Here is a 25,315-nt window from a genome sequence, read left to right on the forward strand (position 1 = left end):
TAATAATTTTTAAAAACTTAATCAATCAATAAATAAAAAATAACTATGTAATAAAAAAATACATCCTAGTACATTTTAAATTTCAATTAATTATAATATGATCATGAGTTTTATTATACAGTAGATTTAAATATGTGGCAATTTTTTTGTAAATTTTTTTTTTATAAAAATATGTTTTATTAAATTGATTTATTAGTAGTTAAATTAAATTTTTTAAATAAACAATTAAATAATATTTTTATAAAAATACTTATTTAATATTATTAGCAATGATATTACATTTGTTTTATTATAAAGATATTTACAAATAAATTATGATATAATTGTATATTAAAATTATAAATAATTTACAATATAATATTAAAAATTAATATAAATAAATATTTAAATTATTTATATAGTTATGTATAAAATATTACTAACAAAAAATCATTGACCGAAATATTTTAACAGTATTTTAGTAAATAAATAATAAAATAATTATTAAATATTCATTGATTATTAAATTGTTTTAAATAATTACTAATAATATTAAATAAGTAATTAAAATAATTTTTATGACAAATAATTAATTACTATTAAACATATTTTTATCAAAAAAAATTGAAATTTACTACAAAAAATTGCCACATATTTAAATTGTATTATATTAAAACTCATGATTAAAATTTCAAAAAAGTAATTAATTTATTTTTGAAATGTAATAGGATGCATTTTTTTACATAGTTATTTTTTTAAATAACTTTTTTTATATAACTTAACTTTTTATATTAACAAATGTTAATAAATATAATTAATTAAAAAAGACCTACGTAAATTATATTTATAAAAAACATAAAAAAATTTACATTTTAAATATCTATATTAAAATTACAAATGTTTTATTAAATTGATTAATGACTTCTAACTAAACATTAAAATAGTATAAATAGATGAAAAAATTACTAAAAATAATTATCAATATATACTTAGATTATAAATATATTGTTATAATTATATCTTAGTATATAAATTAAATATTTAAAATTTGTATTTTTAAATTATATTTTTAAATACAAGTTAAAAAAATGATTAATTTGAAACATTGTTTTCTAGTATTAGCAGTTACAACTATCGAAAGTCTATGGGCCTATGAATGCGGTAATTCAAACATCAAACGGGTTAGCGATGGACAGGATGTCGAACGTATGGCCTGGCCGTGGATGACAGCCATGTATAAACTGTATCCTTTAAACAAAAATATAATAAGCAATTTAGGCCAAATAAGTTCAATCGGCAAATATAGAAAAGTTATTGTTGTAGATTTTTCGTGTGGCGGTAGTCTAATTAATCATGAATGGGTTCTGACTGCCGCTCATTGTGTCGTAACTGAAGATAATCTAAAATATAGAAAAGTTGAACTAAGATTTGGCGAACACAATATAAGTGAAGTGAACAATCCATATAGACGAAGTAGATTTGTTTACGATGTAAATTTATTATATATTTTATTTTTGTACATTTTACACTTTAATATATTATGTTTTTTTTTGTTTAATTTATATTATTCTATATCTCATTTTTTTTTTAAAAAAAAATAGAATGACATAATTGTTCATCCTGATTATGATATAACAACTATATCTAATGATATAGCATTACTAAAATTAGACAAACCATTACGCTTGGATGATGTGGATAATCATTTACAACCAATTTGTTTGCCACCTACATATGGAAAGTATGCTAACAACAATTGTACGTTAACTGGTTGGGGTCGGACCAAAAATACCGAAGAATCAGAAATATTGCAAGAACTTGATGTTACGATTTTAACAGAAAACCAATGTAAATCAAAATCTACTACATCTGATTACGATGAAAATTTGCGATTGTGTGTCGAAAATGATGGCAATCGTAGATTTGCCGGACCGGGCGATAGTGGCGGACCCTTAAACTGTCAACTAGCCAGCAGAGCCTGGGTTGTCGAAGGTATTGCATCGTATATAAGTAGTAATGAAACAATTAATAGAAAACCAGATGTTTATACTAAAGTTTTACCATATGTTCATTGGATTAAAACTATAACCGGTATTAAATAATAATGATTTTTTTTTTTAAATTTTAATTAAGAATAAATCTCATCCCGGTCCTGATTATTAAAAAAATTTAAAAATATTAAAAAATATTCGATAATAAAATTTTTTAAGCATTCAATTATATTTTGTTAAAAAACTATTTTAATAATATATACAGTATATATGTATAAAATATTTATAATTTTTAGTTAAATTATTTTTATAAATTAAATGATATAAATACAGTAGATATCTAATATATATATATATATATATTAATTAAGAATATACTTAATGTTATTTTTTAATCTAAAATTATTTTTTTTTGTATTTGATATACAAGTGCTTTACTGGGGAACCGATCGATGAAATTGTTTGAAACTAAATGGTGACAATTGATTGAATCGCTTTTAAAACCATTTCATTTGAATTGCTAGACCAGTGTCTCAGACAATCAAACGGTTAGTCTATTGGTATTATCCAATAGATGATAGCCAACTGTCCCAAAAAAACGTCTAGTCGAGCACCGGGAGATCGGACTGGGCTATCATATCGCGTACTCTAATGGCTTCATGTGTTTGTCCGCTAAAATTATGGACACCGACGTAAAGTAATTGTATTTTCAAACACAACTAATACATTGATTATTATTATTATTATTTTCATAAGTTTTGAATTGGATCCCCAACTATCAAATTTGTAAACTAAATGGACAGTCAATCGTATCGATGGATCATTTACTTCAACAACTACTGGCCGACTGTCCAAACAATCAGCCGATTAACCAATCGGTTAGTAGTCTAATAGATGACGACACGGCACTGGTGTATGAATCGGATAAAACAATTCAATTGATGTCAACCGGAATCATCAATATTTAATGAGAGAGATAGAGAGGACAGCCCTACACTAACATACCCTCCCCGCCCACCCACACACACATACATACATACACACCCACTCCTAATATTAATCGCAATAACTAACAGTAGTTATTATACAATTAAAAAATAATTAAAGTTAATGTATATATTAATAGTTTTTTATTAGTATTATTATACATTACAATATAATTAATATTTATAATCGCGTTTAAATAATTACAATTAATAATTTTAAAAAATATAAAAATTTAAATAAATTATTTAATTAATTAATTAATTAGCAATCAGTAAATTAATAGTATTATAATTATAATTAAAATTTGAATTTCTAACTATATTTTTAATAATCAATATATTCATAAAAAATCAAAAAAATAAAATAATAATATTGTTTTCAATGATTATAAATAGGAAACAACTGATGATTGCATGTGTCGGCGGATATTATTATTATTGTCGACAACAACACCCACACCCATACCTACACCCATACCTACACCCATATCATCGACAACAACAGCGACAACAAATCATTGGACAGTCATCTACTAATAGTTTATCTACCCGTCCCTTATCATCATCACTATCAGCAACATTGTTAGGACAGTGGTTACCAATCCTGCGAATCGGTTATACAATTATTGAACCGGAAGATATTGATCGACTAAGGAAACAGTCGGCACCCATGTATGTGGCTGTCATGGGTTGGGACGGTTCCCGTGGAACGGGATGTATAGTAGGCCATCATCATCACCGATCGGTTATGAATACGGACACATTTACTGTTCGGGTACTGACCTGTGCGCACGCTGTCTGCCTGCAGCTACCCGTCCAGGTCTACGGTATCCGTATATCTGGCCCGACTGGTCAAACAGGACGGGTAGTCCTGATGGATCCGGGACTAGATCTGGCACTGGTCGAGATCAGTGTCGATTCAGCCGCTAGTATACTAAACTTTCAGTGGCTGCCGACCACTGCCGACGGCGCTTTCGACGGCCAGTTGTTTGGCCAACCAGTCCTGGCGTTCGGGTTTCCCACTGATAGCTACAATCTGTGTACGGGTTTGGTTAGCTGTCCGGCTGGCCAACGGTTTGCTGAAGAAAACTATAGACATTTTGCTGCCGCACGTCATGTTGATCTAACCTCCCAACACCTACACTACCCCATACCGGATCAGCAGTCATGTGTGTGTGCATATGTGAATGTGTGTGTGTGTGTGTATGTACAGTATGTTTATTAATGTATGTGTATTAATGTATGTGTATTATTGTATGTGTATTATTGTATGTGAATTATTGTATGTGAATTATTGTATGTGTATTATTGTATGTGTATTATTGTATGTATATACTGTAAGTGTATGAGTATTACTGTATGTGTGTATGTCTATGTATGTATGTGTGTATGTATGTGTGTGTATGTGTGTGTATGTATGTGTATATGTGTGTACATGTATGTGTGTGTGTTTGTGTGTTTATATGTACGTGTACGTGTATGTATGTGTGTGTATATGTGAATGTGTGTGTGTGTTAGTGACTGAGTATTATTATTAACTATTATATTTCAACAAAAAAATAATTTCAGATTTATTAGAAAAGGCCGACATATTTAATGACAGACAATTTCAGAGACGTCGGTTAGAGCACCGGCCTATCAGATTGGGCTACGAGTTTGCCTACTATTTTGATTCATGCAGTCTAACCGATAAAATTATCGATACCGACGGCAAGTATGTTATTTAACAAACAAACAATTTTATACATATATATATATAGATATTTTACATACATTTTTGACATACAAGTGCTTCACTGGAACCGACCGATGAAATTGTTGAACTAAATGGACAATTGATTGAATCGTTAGACCATTTCATCCAATTGTTAGACCAATGTCCAGACAATCAACCGGTTAGCCTAACAGTATTATCCATAGAGGATAGCCAACTGTCCCAACCAACCAAAACAGCACGATTGATGCCAACTGATGGACTGACCAGTGTTTAAGACATACACCCGACCACCCGATAATACATACCATCCATACATACCATACATACCTATAGTATAGACAATTAGTTTTTGGATTATTGAATAATTAATAATAAAAATAAATTGTTTTATTTATAAATAATATTTATATATTTATTAAACTTAATTTGTTATATAATAAAAAAAAATTATTTCAATTGATACTACAGTTTTAAAAAAATTATTTTTATTTATATTATATTAATATTTTTTTTAATAAATATAATCTAATGTTTATAATTGATTTTTATTGAGATATTTTTTTGTTAGTGTAAAATATTTTTCATTTTTTTTAAATTTAAATATTAATAATTTATTTTTAAAATTATAATTACATGTATAAATAATTTTATATAGTGTATAAAAATAATGTAAAATTTATCTATAATAACATATAATAAACTAAAGTATATTTTTACTTATTTGACTAAAAAAATCACATCTATTTATACTATTTTAAAATTGATAAATTAATTAATCAATTATTTTAAAAAATATATAAATTAGTTAATCACAGAAAACATGTGTAATTTTAATATAAAAATTGTTTTCAAATATAATTTTGTTTTTATTTTTTTTTTGTAATTTTGTTTTTATTTATTTTTGTTGTAATTTTGTTTTATGTAATTAATTACTTTAAAAAATAACATTTGTTTTATATTATTTTTTAACTAAAATTTAGTATTATTATCTAGTATTACAATATTATAAAAATTTTTAAAAACTTAATCAATCAATAAATAAAAAATAACTATGTAATAAAAAAATACATCCTAGTACATTTTAAATTTCAATTAATTATTAATATGATCATGAGTTTTATTATACAGTAGATTTAAATGTGTGGCAATTTTTGTAAATTTTTTTTTGTAAATTTATTTATTAGTAGTTTATTAGTTATTTATTAGTAAACAATTAAGTAATATTTTTATAAAATACTTATTTAATATTATTAGCAATGATATTACAATTGTTTTTTTTTAATATTTAAAAATTAATTATGATATAATTGTACATTAAAATTATAAATAATTTACAATATAATATTAAAAATTAATATAAATAAATATTTAAATTATTTATATAGTTATGTATAAAATATTACTAACAAAAAATCATTGACCAAAATATTTTAACAGTATTTTAGTAAATAAATAATAAAATAATTATTAAATATTCATTGATTATTAAATTAATTTAAAAATTACTAATAATACTAAATAAGTAATTAAAACATTTTCAATATTTTTTGACAAATAATTAATTACTATTAAACATATTTTTATCAAAAAAAAAAATTTAAATTTACTAAATAAAATTGCCACATATTTAAATATATAGTATTAAAACTAATTATTAAAATTTCAAAAAAGTTTCAAATGTAATAGGATGCATTTTTTACATAGTTATTTTTTGAAAAACTTTTTTATATAACTTATAACAAATGTTATAATATAATTAATTAAAAAAGACTTACGTAAAATATAATTTAAAAAAACAAAAAAATTTACATTTTAACTGTCTATATTATAAATGTTTTATATATGATTAACTAATTTATTATTATTTTATAATTGATTACAAAATTCAAACAATCATATGGTATAAATAGAGGAAAAATTTACTAAAATTATTATCAAAATATATACTTAGATTTATATATATTTTATATATAGACATTTATTTATATATTTAAAATTAAAAATTTGTTATACATATATATATTTATATATATATAGTTAAAAATGATTAATTTGAAACTTTGTTTTCTACTAATAGCAGTTACTGTCCAAACTTTGTGGGCCTATGAATGCGGCAATTCAACCATCAAACGGGTTAGCGATGGACAGGATGTCCAACGTATGGCCTGGCCGTGGATGACGTACCTCAAGTCTTTTGGTGACGAATATATCGAAAATGGAATGATATTATCTAATGTATTTACTTGCGGCGGTAGTCTAATCAATGATCAATGGGTTTTAACTGCAGCTCATTGTGTTGTTGATGAAGATAACAGAAATCAGAAATTCCAGATGATTCGAATTAGTTTTGGCGAACACAATATAAAAGATGAAAATAATCCAGATAAAAGAATTAGAATATCTTACTATGTAAATTTTTTATCGTTTAATTAATTATAATTATAATTATTTTCTACTGTATTCTTCTTTAATTAACTAGAATGACATTTTCGTTCATCCTGAGTATAATAGTGAAACTAAATCCAATGATATAGCATTAATAAGATTTCCACCATTACGTTTGGATGATAAAGATAAACATTTACAACCAATTTGTTTGCCACCAACAGTTAATAGTCGGTATGCTAACGGCGCCAATTGTACGTTAACTGGTTGGGGTCGGACGAGATACACCAAAAAATCAGATATATTACAAGAACTTGATGTCAAAGTTTTTCCATATAACGTGTGTAAATCCATATATAATAACAACAATAATTACGATAACAAGAGATTGTGTGTCAAAAATGATGGCTGGAGAAGGTTTGCCGGACCGGGCGATAGTGGCGGACCATTGAACTGTCAACTGTCCAGTAGAGCCTGGGCTGTCGAAGGTATTGCATCGTATATAAGTAGTAATGAAACAATTAATAGAAAGCCAGATGTCTATACTAATGTTTTACCATATGTTCATTGGATCAAAAATATAACCGGAATTAAATAATAATAATAATAATTTTAATTAATTTTAATTAAGAAATAAATCTCCACACCTCCCGGTCCTGATTATTAAGAAAAATTATTTTTTCTATTAATTAATAAAATTATTTCCAAATGTCTAAATTTATTTTTTTAAACAAATATTTAAAAATATTTCGAAAATAAAATTCAATTATTTTTAAGCATTCAATTATTTAAATAATATACAGTATATTTAAAATATTTTTATAATTTAATAGACATCTATAAAAACTTATTAGCTATTAAACATTAAAATAATTATTAATTTAGATTTTCAATCATAGATTTTGCTATTATTAATACATACATGTATTTTTTTAAGTAATTTAAATTCAAACTATTATTATATATAAATATATTTAAACATTAATTTTGAAATTTATTTCTATTTTTGAATTTGATATACAAGTGCTTTACTGGGGAACCGACCGATGAAACTGTTGAACTAAATGGTGACAATTGATTGAATCAGTTTTGAAATCATTTTATTTAAATTGCTAGACCAGTGTCACAGACAATCAACCGGTTAGTCTAACGGTATTATCCAATAGATGATAGCCAACTGTACCAAAAAAACGTCTAGTCGAGCACCGGTAGATCAGACTGGGCTATCATATCACGTACACTAATGGCTTCATGTGTTTGACCTCAAAAATTATAGACACCGACGGAAACTAATACATTGATTATTATTATTAAAAATAATAATTTTTTCCCATAAGTTTTGAATTGGATCCCAAACTATCAAATTTGTAAACTAAATGGACAGTCAATCGTATCAATGGATCATTTACTTCAACAACTACTGGCCGACTGTCCCAAACAATCAGCCGATTAACCTATCGGTTAGTAGTCTAATAGATGACGACACGGCACTGGTGTATGTATCGGATAAAACAATTCAATTGATGTCAACCGGACTCATCAATATTTAATTAGAAATAGAGAGGACAGCCCTACACCACCAACACTAACATACCCTCCCCGCCCACCCACATACACACCCACTCCTAATATTAATCACAATTGCTAACAGTAGTTATTATACAATTAAAACATAATTAAAGTTAATGTATATATTAATAGTTTTTTATTAGTATTATTATTATATAATATAATTAATATTTATAATCGCGTTTAAATAATTACAATTAATAATCAAAAAATAAAATAAAAAATTATGATTTAATTAACAATTAATAAATTAATAGTATTATTATTAAACGTTTGAATTTCTAAACTATATATTTTCAACCATCAAAATAATAAAAAAAATATAATAATAATAATGTTTTCAATGATTATAAATAGGAAACAAATGATGATTGCAAGTGTTGGCGGATATTATTATTATTATTATTATTGTCGACAACAACGCCCACACCAACACCCATATCATAGACAACAGCGACAACAAATCATTGGACAGTCATCCACTAATATTTTATCTACCCGTCCCTTATCATCATCACTAACAGCAACATTGTTAGGACAGTGGTTACCAATCCTGCGAATCGGTTATACAACTATTGAACCGGAAGTTATTGATCGACTAAGAAAACAGTCGGCACCCATGTATGTGGCTGTCATGGGTTGGGACGGTTCCCGTGGAACGGGATGTATAGTAGGTCATCATCTATCGGTTAATAACACATTTACGGTACGTGTACTGACCTGTGCGCACGCTGTCTGCCTGCAGCTACCCGTCCAGGTCTACGGTATCCGTATATCTGGCCCGACTGGTCAAACAGGACGGGTAGTCGTGATGGATCCGGGATTAGATCTGGCACTGGTTGAACTCAGTGTCGATTCAACCGCTAGTATACTAGACTTTCAGTGGTTGCCGACCACTGCCGACGGCGCTTCCGACGGCCAGTTGTTTGGCCAACCAGTCCTGGCGTTCGGGTTTCCCACTGATAGCTACAATCTGTGTACGGGTTTGGTTAGCTGTCCGGCTGGCCAACGGTTTGCTGAAGAAAACTATAGACATTTTGCTGCCGCACGTCATGTTGATCTAACCTCCCAATACCTACACTACCCCATACCGGATCAGCAGTCAATAATGGGAGGTCAGGGACAATATCCAGCGGACGGTACGTTCAATATTGAACATACAGCTCAAACAGAGTCGGGCTATTCGGGTGGTCCGCTAATTGATGCCGATTCGGGACAACTGTTGGGTATTAATCATTCAATTGGTGTGAATATAACATTTGCCAGTTCTAGCAATTATATCAATGGTATGTATGTATATTTCTTTATGTATTTTATGTATGTGTGTGTGTGTGTGTGTGTATTTGTGTGTGTATTTGTGTGTGTATTTGTGTGTGTATTTGTGTGTGTATTTGTGTGTGTATTTGTGTGTGTATTTGTGTGTGTATTTGTGTGTGTATATGTGTATTTATGTATGTGTGTGTGTGTGTGTGTGTGTGTGTGTGTGTATGTATGTGTGTGTGTATGTATGTGTTTGTGTGTATGTATGTGTGTGTATGTATGTGTGTGTATAAGTGAATGTGTGTGTATGTATGTATGTATGTATGTATGTGTGTGTGCATATGTGAATGTGTGTGTGTATGTACAGTATGTGTATTATTGTATGTGTATTATTGAATGTGTATTATTTTATGTATATACTGTAAGTGTATGAGTATTACTGTGTGTGTGTATGTATATCAATGTGTGTGTGTGTTAGTGACTTAATGAGTAAAATTTTTATTATTATTATTAATTATGTATTTCAACAACAAAAAATAATTTCAGATTTATTAGATAAGGCCGACATATGTAAGGACAGACAGTTTCAGAGACGTCGGTTAGAGCACCGGCCTATCAGATTGGGCGTCGAGTTTGCCTACTATTTTGATTCATGCAGTCTTACCGATAAAATTATCGATACCGACGGCAAGTATGTTATTTAACAAACAAACAATTTTATACATATTTTACATACATTTTTGACATACAAGTGCTTCACTGGAACCGACCGATGAAATTGTTGAACTAAATGGACAATTGATTGAATCGTTAGACCATTTCATCCAATTGCTTGACCAGTGCCCAGACAATCAACCGGTTAGTCTAACAGTATTATCCATAGAGGATAGCCAACTGTCCCAACCAACCAAAATCGTACGATTGATGCCAACTAATGGACTGACCAGTGTTTAGGACACACACCCGACCACCCGATAATATATACCATCCATACATACCATACATACCTATAGTATAGACAATTAGTTTATAAATTATTGAATAATTAATAATAAAAATAAATTATTTTATTTATAAACAATATATTTATATTTATTAAACTTAATTTGTTATATAATAAAAAAAATTTATTACTATTGATAATACAGTTTTAAAAAAATTATTTTTATTTATATTATATTAATATTTTTTTTTAATAAATATAATCTAATGTTTATAATTGATTTTTATTGAGATATTTTTTTGTTAGTGTAAAATATTTTTCATTATTTTTTTTAAATTTAAATATTAATAATTTATTTGTTGTAAATTATAATTAATAGATGTATAATAAAATTTTTTTATATAGTGTATAAAAATAATATAAAATTTATCTATAATAGCATATAATAAACTAAAATATATTTTTACTTATTTGACTAAAAAAATCACATCTATTTATACTATTTTAAAATTGATAAATTAATTAATCAATTTTTTCTTAAAAAAAATATATAAATTAGTTAATCATTGAAAAACATGTGTAATTTTAATATCAAAAATTGTTTTCAAATATAATTTTGTTTTTATTTATTTTTTTTTTTTTGTAATTTTGTTTTATGTAATTAATTACTTTGAAAAAACATTTGTTTTACATTATTTTTTAACTAAAATTTAGTATTATTATCTACAGTATTATAATATTATAATAATTTTTAAAAACTTAATCAATCAATAAATAAAAAATCATTTTTATTTATAAAAAAATACACCCTAGTACATTTTAAATTAATTAATTATTATATGATCATGAGTTTTATTATACAGTAGATTTAAATATGTGGCAATTTTTTTATAAATTTTTTTTTATAAAAATATGTTTTATTAAATTGATTTATTAGTAGTTAAATTAAATTTTTTAAATAATCAATTAAATTATTACTTATTTAATATTATTAGCAATGATATTACATTTGTTTTTTTATAGATATTTACAAATAAATTATGATATAATTGTATATAAAATTAAAAATTATTTATATTATAAAATAATAATAGAAATAAATATTTAAATTAAATTCCAATTATTTATATAATTATGTATAAAATATTATTAACAAAAAATCATTGACCAAAAAATTTTAACACTATTTAAGTAAATAATTAATAAAATAATTATTAAATATAATATATATTCATTGAATATTAAATTGTTTTAAAATATTACTAATAATATTAGATAAGTAATTAAAACATTAAATATTTTTTGTGACAAATAATTAATTACTATTAAACATATTTTTATCAAAAAAAATTGCCACATATTTAAATATATAGTATTAAAACTCATGATTAAAATTTCAAAAAAGTAATTAATTAATTTTTTTTAAATGTAATAGGATGCATTTTTTTACATAGTTATTTTTTTAAATAACTTTTTTTATATAACTTAACTTTTTATATTAACAAATGTTAATAAATATAATTAATTAAAAAGACCTACGTAAATTATATTTAATAAAAACAAAAAAATTTACATTTTATATATCTATATTAAAAATTACAAATGTTTTATTAAATTGATTAATGACTTCTAACTAAACATTAAAATAGTATAAATAGATGAAAAAATTACTAAAATAATTATCAATATATACTTAGATTATAAATATATAGTTATATCTTAGTATATAAATTAAATATATAAAATTTAAAACTTTGTATTTTTAAATTATATTTTTAAATACAAGTTAAAAAATGATTAATTTGAAACTTTGTTTTCTACTATTAGCAGTTACTACTATCGAAAGTCTATGGGCCTATGAATGCGGTAATTCAACCATCAAACGGGTTAGCGATGGACAGGATGTCCAACGTATGGCCTGGCCGTGGATGACATTTATCCAGTCTATTGCTAGTGAAGTTCATATGGGAAATGGAAGGATTCAAAGCAAGGGATTTAATTGCGGCGGTAGTCTAATCAATGATCAATGGGTTTTGACTGCAGCCCATTGTGTCGTTGATGAAAAAACTAATGTGAAATACAAGAAATATACGCTAACTTTTGGCGAACACAATATAAATGATAAATATAATCCGGATAAAAGAATTAGATTTTCTAACTATGTAAATTTTTTTTTTAAAATAATTTTTTATTAATTTAGATTATAATTATTTTCTTCTTCTATGTTCATAATTTAACTCAGGATAACGTTTTCGTTTATGATGGCTACGATGGAGAAACTGTAACCAATGATATAGCATTAATAAAATTAGACAAGCCATTACGTTTGGACGATCGTGATAAACATTTACAACCAATTTGTTTGCCGCCAACAGTTAATGCCCAGTACGCTAACAACAATTGTACGCTAACTGGTTGGGGTGAGACTCAATCTGGCCAAGCATCTGATATACTACAAGAACTTGATGTCATAATTTTATCACCAAACGTTTGTAAATCCAAATATCAAGGCAAATATTACGATGAAAATACGAAATTGTGTGTCGAAGATGATGGCTTAACTAGATTTTCCGGACATGGCGATAGTGGCGGACCACTTAACTGTCAACTAGCCAGCAGAGCCTGGGTTGTCCAAGGTATTGTTTCGTATACTAGTAAACAGGACTATAGTATAGGTAGAAAAAATTTATTCGATGATACAGTAGAAATTATAGGAACTAAAAGAATCAAACTTCCAGACGTCTATACTAGTGTTGTAGCATATATTCCATGGATTAAAAGAATAACCGGAATGAAATAATGATCATGATGTTTTTTTCTTAATTTTTTTTAATTAAGAAATAAATCTCCACACCTAACGGTACTGATTAAAGCGAAAAAAAAATTATAAAATCTATAAAATCTATAAAATCTATAAAATCTATAAAATCTATAAAATCTATAAAATCTATAAAATCTATAAAATCTATAAAATCTATAAAATCTATAAAATCTATAAAATCTATTTTCTATTAATTAATTTTAATGTTTTTTTTGTTGTTGATATTTTTCTAAATGTTAAAAAAATTGTATTCTAAATTATCCGATTAACAAAAATAAAAATTTTAAGCATTCAATTATATTTTGTATGAAAAAATTATTTTTAGACAATTAGTTTTTAGATTTATTGAATAATTAATATAAATAAAAAATTGTTTTATTTATAAACAGTATATATATATATATATCTTTTAAACTTAATTTGTTATATAATATTGTGTTACTATTGATACTACAATTTAAAAAAAAAATTATTAAATTTTAATTAAATATAATGTTATAAAATAAATATATATTTATTATGTGGTTTTTTTTGGTCCATAAAATTAGATCTAATTTTTTATTATTACAATATTATTACTGTATTATTGTTGTTGTAGTTTATAATCAATTATAATTTGATGTTATATTTCGTGAAATTTTTTATTTTAATTGTTATATTGTATTGATTTAAAACTGTTTACTTAATAATAAGTTATTAATAACTGTTTTTTGTTTGTTTAAAAAAAATAGTTTTAAATTTTAAGTATAAATTATTAGCTAATAGTTAAATAAAAAATAATATTTTTTTTTTATTAGTCAATCAATAGTTTTTTTTGTTTAATACTAAATACATTTATAATAAAATAATTGTATTATTAATACAACAACAACAAAATAATTAAAATAAATAATTAAAAAATGTTTTCAATTATATTAAATAAGAAACAACTGATGATTGCAAGTGTCGGCGGATATTATTATTATCATTATTGGCGACAATACCGACACCGGCAACAAATCATAGGACAGTCGACTAATTGGTTATCTAACGGTTCCCTATCATTGTTTGGACAGTTAGCTCTACCGATGAGAACCAGTAATATGTTGACTCCATTGATCGGACAGGAAGTTATTGAACGGTTAAAAAAAGCGTCGACACCTCTGTATGTGGCCGTCTATACACTCAACAAGTTCACTGGTATATGGGAATGGGGAACTGGATGTATAGTAGTAGTAGCGGCTAATACAGGTGCTGCTGCTGGTGGTGGTGGTGGTAGTTATGTACGAGTGTTGACCTGCGCTCACCTATGCGACAGTCAACTACCGGTAAAAGTTTTAGGTTCGCGAATAAGTAGGACAGGTATACAGGGACGGGTAGTCTATGCTGATCCTCAACTGGATATGGCTGTCGTGGACATACCCGTTGATAATACCGTTGCCCGAAATATAGCCGTCTATCAGTTTACCGACGACTCGTTGTTACCCGACTACGGCTCACCGGTAGTGGCCTTCGGGTTTCCGACAAACGGCTACAATCTATGCTCGGGTATTGTCAGCTGTCCGGCCGGCAAACTGTACGCCAATCAAGACTATAAACATTTTACTGGCCATATTGTTGACGACCAGCAGCAGCAGCCACACCTACCCGACCCGTCAATAGTGGGAGCGGGGAGAGTGGGAGGTATATATCCGCCGGGAACTGTCGATATTCAACACTCGGCACCGACAGAGTCGGGCTATTCGGGCGGACCACTGATTGATGCCGATTCGGGCCAACTGTTGGGCATTAATCATGCAGTCGGTGAATTAGTTACATTTGCCAGTTCAAGCAATTATATCAATGGTATGTGTGTTTGTATGTGTGTTTGTATGTGTGTTTGTATGTGTGTTTGTATGTGTGTTTGTATGTGTTTTTGTATGTGTGTTTGTATGTGTTTTTGTATGTGTGTTTGTATGTGTGTTTGTATGTGTGTTTGTATGTGTTTTTGTATGTGTGTTTGTATGTGTGTTTGTATGTGTGTTTGTATGTGTGTTTGTATGTGTGTTTGTATGTGTGTTTGTATGTGTGTTTGTATGTGTGTTTGTATGTGTGTTTGTATGTGTGTTTGTATGTGTGTTTGTATGTGTGTTTGTATGTGTGTCTGTATGTGTGTCTGTATGTGTGTCTGTATGTGTGTCTGTATGTGTGTCTGTATGTGTGTCTGTATGTGTGTCTGTATGTGTGTCTGTATGTGTGTCTGTATGTGTGTCTGTATGTGTGTTTGTATGTGTGTGTTTGTATGTGTTTGTTTGTATGTGTGTGTTTGTATATGTGTGTTTGTATGTCTTTGTTTGTATGTGTGTGTTTGTATGTGTGTATGTATGTGTTTGTGTGTGATTATATCTGTGTTTGTGTGTTGGTCTATATGTCTGTGTGTGTGTGTGTGTGTCTGTATGTGTGTCTGTATCTATGTCTGTATGTGTGTCTGTATGTGTGTTTGTTTGTGTGTGTGTGTATGTGTGTGTGTGTGTAAATACTTTAAATTATTATTTATATTTATTAATTATGTATTTCAACAAAAAATTTAAAATTTCAGATTTATTGAAAAAGGCCGACATATGTAAGGACAGTCAGTTTCAGAGACGTCGGTCAGAGCACCGGCCTATCAGATTGGGCGTCGAGTTGGCCTTCTATTCTAATTCATGCAGTGTGACCGATAAAATTTTCAATTTTCGCGGCAAGTATGTTAACAAAACAAATTTATATATACATATATATATATCTGTGTGTGTGTATGTGTGTGTATGTGTGTGTATGTGTGTGTGTGTGTGTATGTGTGTGTATGTGTGTGTATGTGTGTGTGTATGTGTGTGTATGTGTGTGTATGTGTGTGTATGTGTGTGTATGTGTGAGTATGTGTGTGTATGTGTGTGTATGTATGTGTGTGCGTGTGTGTATGTGTGTATGTGTGTTTGTGTGTGTGTGTATGTGTGTGTATGTATGTGTGCGTATATATGTGTATTTGTATGTTTGATTGTGTATGTTTGTATGTCTATGTTTGTATGTGTATGTTTTTATGTGTGTGTTTGTATATATACTTTAATTGTATGGTTTTTTTTTGTCGGACATACAAGTGCTTCACTGGAACCGACCGATCAAATAGTTCAACTAAATGGCCAAATGATTGATTCGTTAGACTATTTTCGTGAATTGCTTGACAAGTGCCCAGACAATCAACCCATCAGTCTATTGGCACTATCGATAATACCCGACACTAATGATGACCAACAACCATACAAAACCATAAGATTGATTCAAACAGGACTAACCTATGTCTAAGACACACCCACACACCTGATCACAAGTTAATATATACAGTACATACCCTATCCCTACAAACATAAACTCTAAAGACATAATAGTTATGATAATTATGATATGATTTTTTTGGTTAATAATATTATAGCTATTTATTATAGTATTATTACTGTATTGTTATTGAAATCAATAAATTTATTTTTTAGTTACAATTACGTGAAATTTTTTTTTTAGTTATATTGTTTAATGTTTATCTAATTGATTTAAATATGTATTTACTAATTAAATTAATTGAAAAAAAATTATTAACGTTATTACAAAAAAATAGTTAAATTTAAAAAAAAAACTTTCTATTAGTCAATACATTCAATCAATAGTTTTTGTTTTGTTTTGTTTAATACTAAATATATTATTAATACAATAATTACATTAATAATAATAATAATAATAAAAATAATTAAAAAAAACTAATTTATCAAAAAAAAAAAATAATAATAAAAATGTTTTCAACGATATTAACAAAAAAACAACTAATGATAGCAACTATTGGTTATTATTGTTATTATAATAATAATTATCTTAATTATTGTCGACAACACCGACAACACCGACACCGAAACTACCGATACCGGCAAATCATAAACAGCGGACAGACATCTAATAGTTTATCTACCCGTTCATCAACCATATCATCATTGTTTGGACAGTTATATCCATACCGATTGCGTACCGGTTTTACCCTATTTGATGACCAGATAGTTATCGATCGGTTAGACAGATTAGCGGCACCCCTGTATGTGGCCGTACTGTTTACCAATATGGATACTGGTGAACCCTATCAGGGAACTGGTTGTATAGTTCAATCGGATAAGTTAAGCACCGGTAGTAGTCATATACGTGTACGAGTGCTAACCTGTGCTCATGTTGTCGACAGTCAACTAGTGGTCGATGTTTTTGGCACCCGTCTGGGCCCAACTGGCCAACCCGGTCGGGTAGTCTATRTTGAACCTGGACTTGATTTGGCTGTCATAGACCTTATGGTTAGCACTGCCGCTAATATACCGACCTTTCAATTGACCGGACAGTCGCCAACAGCGGTACCCGAATTCGGTTCATCGGTCATGTCGTTCGGTTTTCCCGACGATTACTACAGTCTATGTACGGGTATTGTCGGCTGTCCGGCTGGCCAGACAAATATCATGGAAAACTATGGATACCTGGCTATGATTCAGCACCCGATTGTTGACCCACCGGTACCACCGATAATAACGGGTGTATACTCAGGTCAATACCCGGCTGGTAGTGTCGACATTCAACACTCGGCTTCGGGATATTCGGGATTTTCTGGCGGACCACTAGTTTGCGCCGATAGTAGTGGTGWTGGTATACCTAACCTGATGGGTATAAACCATACGATTAGCCAGAGTATAGGTTATGCCGTTTCAAGCAATTATATCAYTGGTAATAATATKTWTCATATATTTTGTAGTTTTTATATTTAATTAATTAATTATGTATTTAATTAATTAATTAATTATRTATTTAATTAATTAATTAATTATGTAATTAATTAATTAATTATGTATTTAATTAATTAATTAATTATGTAATTAATTMATTAATTATGTATTTAATTAATTATGTATTTAATTATGTATTTAATTATGTATTTAATTATGTATTTAATTAATTAATTATGTAATTAATTTWATTATGTATTYAATTAWTTATGTATTAATATTTTATTACAAATGTATAGATGTATTAAAACAGGCAGACATTGATAAGGACAGACAGTTAGAGAGACGTCGGTTAGAGCACCGGCCTATCAGATTGGGCTATGCTTTGCCTACTATTTTGATTCATGCAGTCTGACCGATAAAATTTTGGATACCGGAGCCGACGGCAAGTATGTCGTCTMCTTAACTATTAATTAATTAATTATTAATTGCTATTTAGTTATAGTATTATTATTAGGTGTTTGAATATTATGTGTGTGTTTTGAGTAGTAATGTTAGGCATAATTATTAGTGATTTTTTATATATAAATAGTTTAATATTTAAAATAATTATTTAGAAAAACAACTAAAAATTTACTGTATTTAGAAATAGGTATCAAAATTAAAAATAATAATTATTATTATAATAATAATTATTAATTAGATTTTATATTTAGTTATATTTTAATCAAATACTACTAAAAAATATTTCATATGCTATAATCAAATACAGTATTAATAATAATAGGATAATAATAATAATACTAATTAAAAAACTTTTTGATTTTAGTATTTAATGCAAAAAAAACTTTTAGTAATTTATATTAATTATTATTATTATTTTGTTATTGTTTTTTGAAATCATATATAAAAAAAGTTCATCACTTGAAAGGACGGATGAAATTGTTGGACTAAACGGTCAGTTCATTGAATCGTTAGACCATTTCAGTGAATTGTTAGACCAGTTACCAGACAATCAACCGGTCGTCCTAATGGTTCAGACGATACTACCCGGTGTTGAACTGGACGAACCATTCAAAACCATACAATTGATTCAAACAGGACTGACCAGTGTTTGAAAACAGACCATCAGTTAATACCCTTACATACCATACCCATACATACCATACCCTTACATACCATACCCTTACATACCATACCCTTACATAGTATAGCAATTTAATTATGATTTTAATTAACATATATTTGTTTGTTGTTATTAATGTTAATAACAATTAGAAATTAAAAAAAAGTTTTTATATATTTTTGTATTAATTATTATAACTATTATTATAAAGTATTTATTATTATACAATAAATTATATAATATTTTTTTTGTAATACTATAATAAATATAGTAATCATATATTATATACGATATTATAATTAATTAATAAAAAATAATAATAAATTATAATTAGTGTATTAAGTATTTAGTGTTTTATTATTTTTATTTATTTAGAAATATTATATTATTATTTATTATCATTATTAATAATAATTATTAGATTTAAAATTATTAATTAATAAGATTTTTGATTTATTTAGTAAATTAAAAAAATAAATAAATCATTAGTTTTTTCTGGTTAAATATTAAAATCTAATATTAACCAGCTGAGAATGCTTTAAAAGCATTTCCACACGAATTCCTTAACTTAAAAAGGAAAAAAAATTTTAAAAAATAAAAAACAAGTTGAGAATGCTTCAAAAGCATTCTCATACGATCTCCTTAACTTAAAAAAGAAAAAAACCAAAAAAAATCAAAAAAAATTTTGTAGCTGAGCCTGGATTCGAACCTATGTCCTCGTGGGACAGACAGACAGACGGACAGACTTTTAGAATGCATATACGTATTCCTTTCAGGAATTCGTGAAAATTTATTATAATATTTATATGAATCAGTTAACTATTAATAATATTATATATATACAGTTATAGTTGTATTGTATTATATGAGTCATATTATATTTTTCATATTTAAAAATTATATCAATTTTTTGTCATATAATATGACTAAAATTGATATAATTTTTTAAATACTTATAAAACCAGTTAAGAATGCTAGAAAGCATTATCAGAAAAAAAACTTTGACGTTATGAAATCTTATGTTCGCAAAGAAATAACTATTTATAAAAAATAAAAAACTCATTTATATAAAATTTAAATTTTATTTAAAAAATCGAATATTAAATACAAAATTATTATTTTTAATAATGATATAATAAATGTAATACATATAATTTATAAAACATCGTAAATATCTTGATTTGGTTCAACGCATTTTGTGCAAACAAAGTTGCTTTGTATTGTGTTATTATCCGGTTGACAATTTTGATGAAATCTTTCACCACATTGTATACAGCGAATCATATTATTATTAAATGGTTTTGAACACAAACAATGTAGAGTTGGTATTGTTATGTATTTGGATTTTGCTTCGGTATTTCGTGTAATTGGCAATGAAATTTGTCCAGATTCATACCATCTTTGTAATCTTTGACGCAAATTGAAACTATTTTCAGTTAGTCTTCTTGAACTTGGATTAATACCAGAAATATTTAATGCCATATTCATTAAAGCATGAACTCCACAATCATTAGAATTTGGCTGTTTGGTTACTCGCCAAAATTGATAATTTAATTGAGGTGTTATGTCGAGTTGTCTTATATGTGCACTTGCGACGCGTACAATTAATTCGCTAACTGTTAATGCGTTAACCGAATCATAAACATTACAAGTAATTGTTGTAGATGATGTATATTGAACATTGATGTAAATCCAATGATTACTAGTGTTAACAATATGATGTAATTCTTGTCCAACATTAGTAAAATAATACTTAGGTTTTAAATATGGATAATTTTGTTGAAACCGATAAGAAGTTTGAAAATTGAGTAAATTATTATTATTTGCTTGATTATTAAAAATGACAGCCATTCCATTTGTAATTAGTGAATCATTTAGCCAACCACTGTTTTCCGATCCATCAAGTAATCTTATATCACCTGTTACAAGATCTTCATGTAAATAATTATAATTTGTCTTTGAAAGCCAAATATTATGATGAATTTGATAATCTTGTAATTGTGTGTGCTTCTCTATATCTTCTTGAGATAGTCTTAAAGCAGTTACTTTTGTATCTTTCACTTTCAAATAATCTTCAATTGTTTCTTGAGATAGTTTTGTAAGAAGTACTGAAGACTCTTTGATATCATCTAATTGAATGTCTTTAAATCTAGCAACAAAATGACTTTGTTGTGATACTGGTTTTAATGTAGTGTTAAGATCATTTTCTTCATTATTTGATGAGTAACTTGATTGAGAACTAACGTCAGTAACACATTTGTTATCGCAAACATCTATCCAAAATGGTATGTGATAGCTTCCATAAAAGTCATACTGATAGATTTTATCATTTTTATTACTTGTAAAAATATAATCAATTTGATTTCTATAATTAGTTGTAACCATATCATCTGGTATTAAATATGTCCAATTATATGTTTTATTAGTTAAATTAACTAATGTTTGTCCGCTTTTAGTTGAGTAGTCAATATTGAAATCGCCACATATTATTATATGTTGAAAATTAGATGTCTTATTAGCAATATTATTAAGTATATTTTTGAGCGTATCAAATGGAAGACGAGATGATAAATACACTCCAACAACTGCAATGTTATTAAATTTGACACAAGAGATTTCATAATGCCAAATGGATTTGTCATTACTATCCATGAGTGAGCATACAACTGCTGCATTAATAGACTTCTTAGCATATATAGCAACGCCACCATTTGCAATTGTAGAAGTATCTGAATAAACATGGCTTATAGCTGACAGTTCACCAATATTAGGTAATAAATTGTATTGACTTTTTATTCGTGTTTCTACTAAAATTAACAAATCAGATGCCAATATGTTGTCATCACTTTGTAAATCTAAATGGTTTTTTCTAAATGACTGAACATTTAGGTAAGAAATTGCATAATCATTTCGTACTGATAGAGATAAAGGTTTAATTATTAATTGAAGTTTTGCTTCTGTTTGTAATCTTTGTATTTCATTGAAGATTTCTCTATCACTTTGTTTTGGCTTCAGATTTTCAATTAATTTAAAATCTCCATCCAAGTATAATCCATTAATTGATGTTACTCGAGAACATGCTGTATAAATTAATTCTCGAGGCAAATGTTTAGTTAAATTAACAATAACTCGTTCAAATGTTGATCCCTGACTTTTATGTATTGTCATGGCTTCACAACACACTAATGGGAATTGTGTACGAGTTACGTTTACATTAAGGAATCCACCCATTTGAAAATCTTTCTTTATTTGTTCAATCGGTGTCCAAGTCTCTGGAATAAAATTTTGTTTCATATATTCCTTGTACTTTCGGCGAATTTCAAATCCAGAATTTTTTGGAAATTGTATCCATATTGTTTTAATATTTGCAGTGTATTTATCTTTATCAATTCTCATTAATGTACCATAAGCACCATTAAATAAGCCATCAGAGACATCAACATTGCATGTAATCATATATTTTAATCCAATTTTTAAATTTATATCACTCATTAACCCATTTGAATCTTGATATGTCATTTTTTCAATTTTCTCAACAATTTTTTGTCTATCACTTATATTGTTATATCCTCTTATGTCATCATTAGCTTTATTATTAAGTAATTCGCCAGCTTTTTCTTCGATTGCTTTTGTATTATGCAATGCAACTTCATTATTAGTATAATATAGACAAACTGATTCATTTTTGTAAGAATCTTTAATATTAAAACGAGATTTAAGTAAAATGATATCATTTTCAATTAAATCAGCTTTTGCAAGTCTATTTAAACAATCAACAAAATCAATGTCATTTTTTTGTCTCATCACTATTGATAATTCATAAGATTTGAATTCTCTCCATAAATAAGGACCGATTATTGCGTTATAGCCATCTTTTGATTCTTTAAATGGCCATCCACCACCAACAGGCTTTGCTTGATGTAAATCTCCAATTAAAAGTATAGAAATTCCTCCAAATGGCAACGTATTTTGAAATATTTCTTTTAATCTTTTGTCGATCCAATTAAAAATTTTATTACTACAAAGACTTATTTCGTCTATAATTAAAAGCTTTAATTCTTTTAGTTTGTAGCGCATTGTATTTGTAGCATCGGCAGACAATTTATTTAAATTTCCACCAGATATCTGTTGATGTGGAAAAGCCAATGCCGCATGTAATGTTATTCCATCAACATTCCATGCTGCTTTACCAGTGTATGCTGTTATCAATATTTTAATTGAATCCAAATCTGTTCCAGGTATTGTGTTTATAAAACGAAGTATTGATTGATAAATGCATTTGAGAACATGGCTTTTACCAACACCAGCAGATCCCATTAATATTATATTAAATGGAATTTTTCCCGTTTTAAAGCGATGTAGAATATCCATAGTAATATTGCGTTGTTCAATATTTAATGATCTCATCATTTTTCTATATTCTTCTTCATCTATTATTTTTGGAACAGAGATCTTTTCAATATAAGATTTGGATGTGTTTTCTTTTGATTTGTCTGTTTCATCAAAAATGTTAGCAATAGGAGATCTAATATTTAAAATATCATGTTCTTTAGAAATTTCTTCTTCATTTGATCTTTCATTTTTATCATTTTCATCATTTTCTTTTTCATTAGCATTGATGGCGTCAAATAATTCTGTTTCTAATAATCGTGGATCAAATAGTTTTAAATTTTCTTTTATTATTTCGATATTTGATTCGTATATTTCTTTGCATTTCTCTTCTTGAAGATCATTTTCTTCATCATTCCAAGGAAAATACAACATAACCATTGAGCGATAATAATTACTTGGATCATTTTGTTTATTATATTTTTTGTAACGAATGATTTTCATTTTTTGTCTTTTTTTCATAAATCCAATATTATTTTCAAGAGTTATAATATTAGGTAATGAACTTTTGATATCACTTTCATCGCTAGATTCTTCATCATCAATCAAGTCAATTTTATCTGATTCGAGTATTTTTGAAGATATTGACTTGCAATAGTTATATGATGCTGCAAATTCAGCTAAACACAAATTATTAACTCGATCAATATAAACTGGTCTTGCCATATAATGATCTATAAGTCCTTTAATTGATATATCTTTTGAATCATTCGGCAGTTCTTCTAATTCTTTTCGGGATTTCAACATTTGAAATCTTTCATTTGGTGGGCCATTATTTATAAATATTGTAACTCTTGACATCCGAGATATATCCATACTTAAAGCGTGATAAACCGCTTCTTGAGCTGATATTTCTGTTCCATTAACTAAAGTGTTTGCTAAATGTCGTACTTGTTCTTGAATTGTTTTGTTGCCTTTCTTTGCTTCTTCTGATGCTTGTTTTAATAATAGCGACATACCACGCATTGATTTACTTATATAGGCACATAAATATTTAACACACGCATATGGATGAAGACAATATTGTATATCTATATTAGCACGCCATAAGTTAAGCCAAATTTTATTGTATGCGTTAATATTAACAGCATTAGGCAGACGTTTTAAAAATATCTCTTCGCGATTGATAGAAGATCTTATGGCATCAATGTAATCAGAATATGACAAATTGGACATTTTAAGAAAATCATCAAAAGACATGTAATTAATAATATTTTTGTTTTCTTTTTCATCAAATGATAGTATTAATTTTTGAATAGAATTAAAGTTATCTTTATGTTTCTTTAGGTCTTTATCTAAAGTATTTTCATCCAATGGTTTCAATATATTTGTTTTGTTCATTGGCGGCATAGGAAATCGATAACGACAAGTGTTCTTTACTTTAAGACAATTTTCTTTATGTCGATGTAT

The 25,315-nt window shown here is 27.2% G+C and overlaps 6 protein-coding genes across 6 annotated transcripts; all 6 read left to right on the forward strand.

Moving 5' to 3' along the window:
• The first annotated feature begins 1,067 nt into the window (after positions 1–1,067).
• On the forward strand, positions 1,068–2,125 carry LOC128956584 (chymotrypsin-like elastase family member 2A). Its single transcript, XM_054302307.1, has 2 exons — positions 1,068–1,469; positions 1,581–2,125. Exons 1-2 carry the CDS (start codon positions 1,068–1,070, stop codon positions 2,079–2,081), a joined length of 903 nt encoding a protein of 300 aa, XP_054158282.1. The 3' UTR covers positions 2,082–2,125.
• Positions 2,126–2,650: 525 nt separating this feature from the next.
• Positions 2,651–4,957, forward strand: LOC128956585 (uncharacterized). Its single transcript, XM_054302308.1, has 5 exons — positions 2,651–2,662; positions 2,774–2,883; positions 3,353–4,159; positions 4,526–4,670; positions 4,746–4,957. Exons 1-4 carry the CDS (start codon positions 2,651–2,653, stop codon positions 4,551–4,553), a joined length of 957 nt encoding a protein of 318 aa, XP_054158283.1. The 3' UTR covers positions 4,554–4,670; positions 4,746–4,957.
• Positions 4,958–6,744: 1,787 nt separating this feature from the next.
• LOC128956586 (uncharacterized) lies at positions 6,745–13,779 on the forward strand. Its single transcript, XM_054302309.1, has 6 exons — positions 6,745–7,082; positions 7,153–7,651; positions 9,152–9,913; positions 10,434–10,578; positions 12,632–12,992; positions 13,073–13,779. The coding sequence occupies exons 1-6, from the start codon at positions 6,834–6,836 to the stop codon at positions 13,628–13,630; spliced, it is 2,574 nt and encodes an 857-aa protein (XP_054158284.1). The 5' UTR covers positions 6,745–6,833; the 3' UTR covers positions 13,631–13,779.
• On the forward strand, positions 9,864–10,869 carry LOC128956628 (uncharacterized). Its single transcript, XM_054302345.1, has 3 exons — positions 9,864–9,917; positions 10,434–10,578; positions 10,640–10,869. The coding sequence occupies exons 1-3, from the start codon at positions 9,911–9,913 to the stop codon at positions 10,839–10,841; spliced, it is 354 nt and encodes a 117-aa protein (XP_054158320.1). The 5' UTR covers positions 9,864–9,910; the 3' UTR covers positions 10,842–10,869.
• An 804-nt stretch (positions 13,780–14,583) lies between the features above and the next one.
• Positions 14,584–17,003, forward strand: LOC128956587 (uncharacterized). The gene is made up of 3 exons (XM_054302310.1): positions 14,584–15,475; positions 16,209–16,353; positions 16,747–17,003. Exons 1-3 carry the CDS (start codon positions 14,584–14,586, stop codon positions 16,949–16,951), a joined length of 1,242 nt encoding a protein of 413 aa, XP_054158285.1. The 3' UTR covers positions 16,952–17,003.
• Positions 17,004–17,463: 460 nt separating this feature from the next.
• On the forward strand, positions 17,464–19,549 carry LOC128956588 (uncharacterized). The gene is made up of 3 exons (XM_054302311.1): positions 17,464–18,391; positions 18,690–18,839; positions 19,307–19,549. The coding sequence occupies exons 1-2, from the start codon at positions 17,464–17,466 to the stop codon at positions 18,803–18,805; spliced, it is 1,044 nt and encodes a 347-aa protein (XP_054158286.1). The 3' UTR covers positions 18,806–18,839; positions 19,307–19,549.
• The last annotated feature ends 5,766 nt before the right edge of the window (positions 19,550–25,315 follow it).

Source organism: Oppia nitens, unplaced genomic scaffold, assembly GCF_028296485.1.
Source record: "Oppia nitens isolate AA-2021 unplaced genomic scaffold, nextdenovo-longstitch-racon4-pilon3 scaffold31_pilon_pilon_pilon, whole genome shotgun sequence".
In the NCBI taxonomy this organism is placed as follows: domain Eukaryota; kingdom Metazoa; phylum Arthropoda; class Arachnida; order Sarcoptiformes; family Oppiidae; genus Oppia; species Oppia nitens.

Excerpts from the sequence above, each read along its gene's own strand:
- LOC128956584 (XM_054302307.1), top strand. The coding sequence starts at position 1,068 with ATGATTAATTTGAAACATTGTTTTCTAGTATTAGCAGTTACAACTATC. Across the intron at positions 1,470-1,580 it reads GAAGTAGATTTGTTTACGAT|AATGACATAATTGTTCATCC; the intron begins GTAAATTTATTA and ends AAAAAAAAATAG.
- LOC128956585 (XM_054302308.1), top strand. Across the intron at positions 2,884-3,352 it reads GATGACGACACGGCACTGGT|GAAACAACTGATGATTGCAT; the intron begins GTATGAATCGGA and ends GATTATAAATAG. Across the intron at positions 4,160-4,525 it reads GTGAATGTGTGTGTGTGTGT|ATTTATTAGAAAAGGCCGAC; the intron begins GTATGTACAGTA and ends AAATAATTTCAG.
- LOC128956586 (XM_054302309.1), top strand. The coding sequence starts at position 6,834 with ATGGCCTGGCCGTGGATGACGTACCTCAAGTCTTTTGGTGACGAATAT. Across the intron at positions 7,083-7,152 it reads GAATTAGAATATCTTACTAT|AATGACATTTTCGTTCATCC; the intron begins GTAAATTTTTTA and ends TTAATTAACTAG. Across the intron at positions 7,652-9,151 it reads CAAAAATATAACCGGAATTA|CAACATTGTTAGGACAGTGG; the intron begins AATAATAATAAT and ends CATCACTAACAG.
- LOC128956628 (XM_054302345.1), top strand. Across the intron at positions 10,579-10,639 it reads ATTATCGATACCGACGGCAA|TGCTTCACTGGAACCGACCG; the intron begins GTATGTTATTTA and ends TTGACATACAAG.
- LOC128956587 (XM_054302310.1), top strand. The coding sequence starts at position 14,584 with ATGATTGCAAGTGTCGGCGGATATTATTATTATCATTATTGGCGACAA. Across the intron at positions 15,476-16,208 it reads TTCAAGCAATTATATCAATG|ATTTATTGAAAAAGGCCGAC; the intron begins GTATGTGTGTTT and ends TTAAAATTTCAG. Across the intron at positions 16,354-16,746 it reads ATTTTCAATTTTCGCGGCAA|TGCTTCACTGGAACCGACCG; the intron begins GTATGTTAACAA and ends CGGACATACAAG.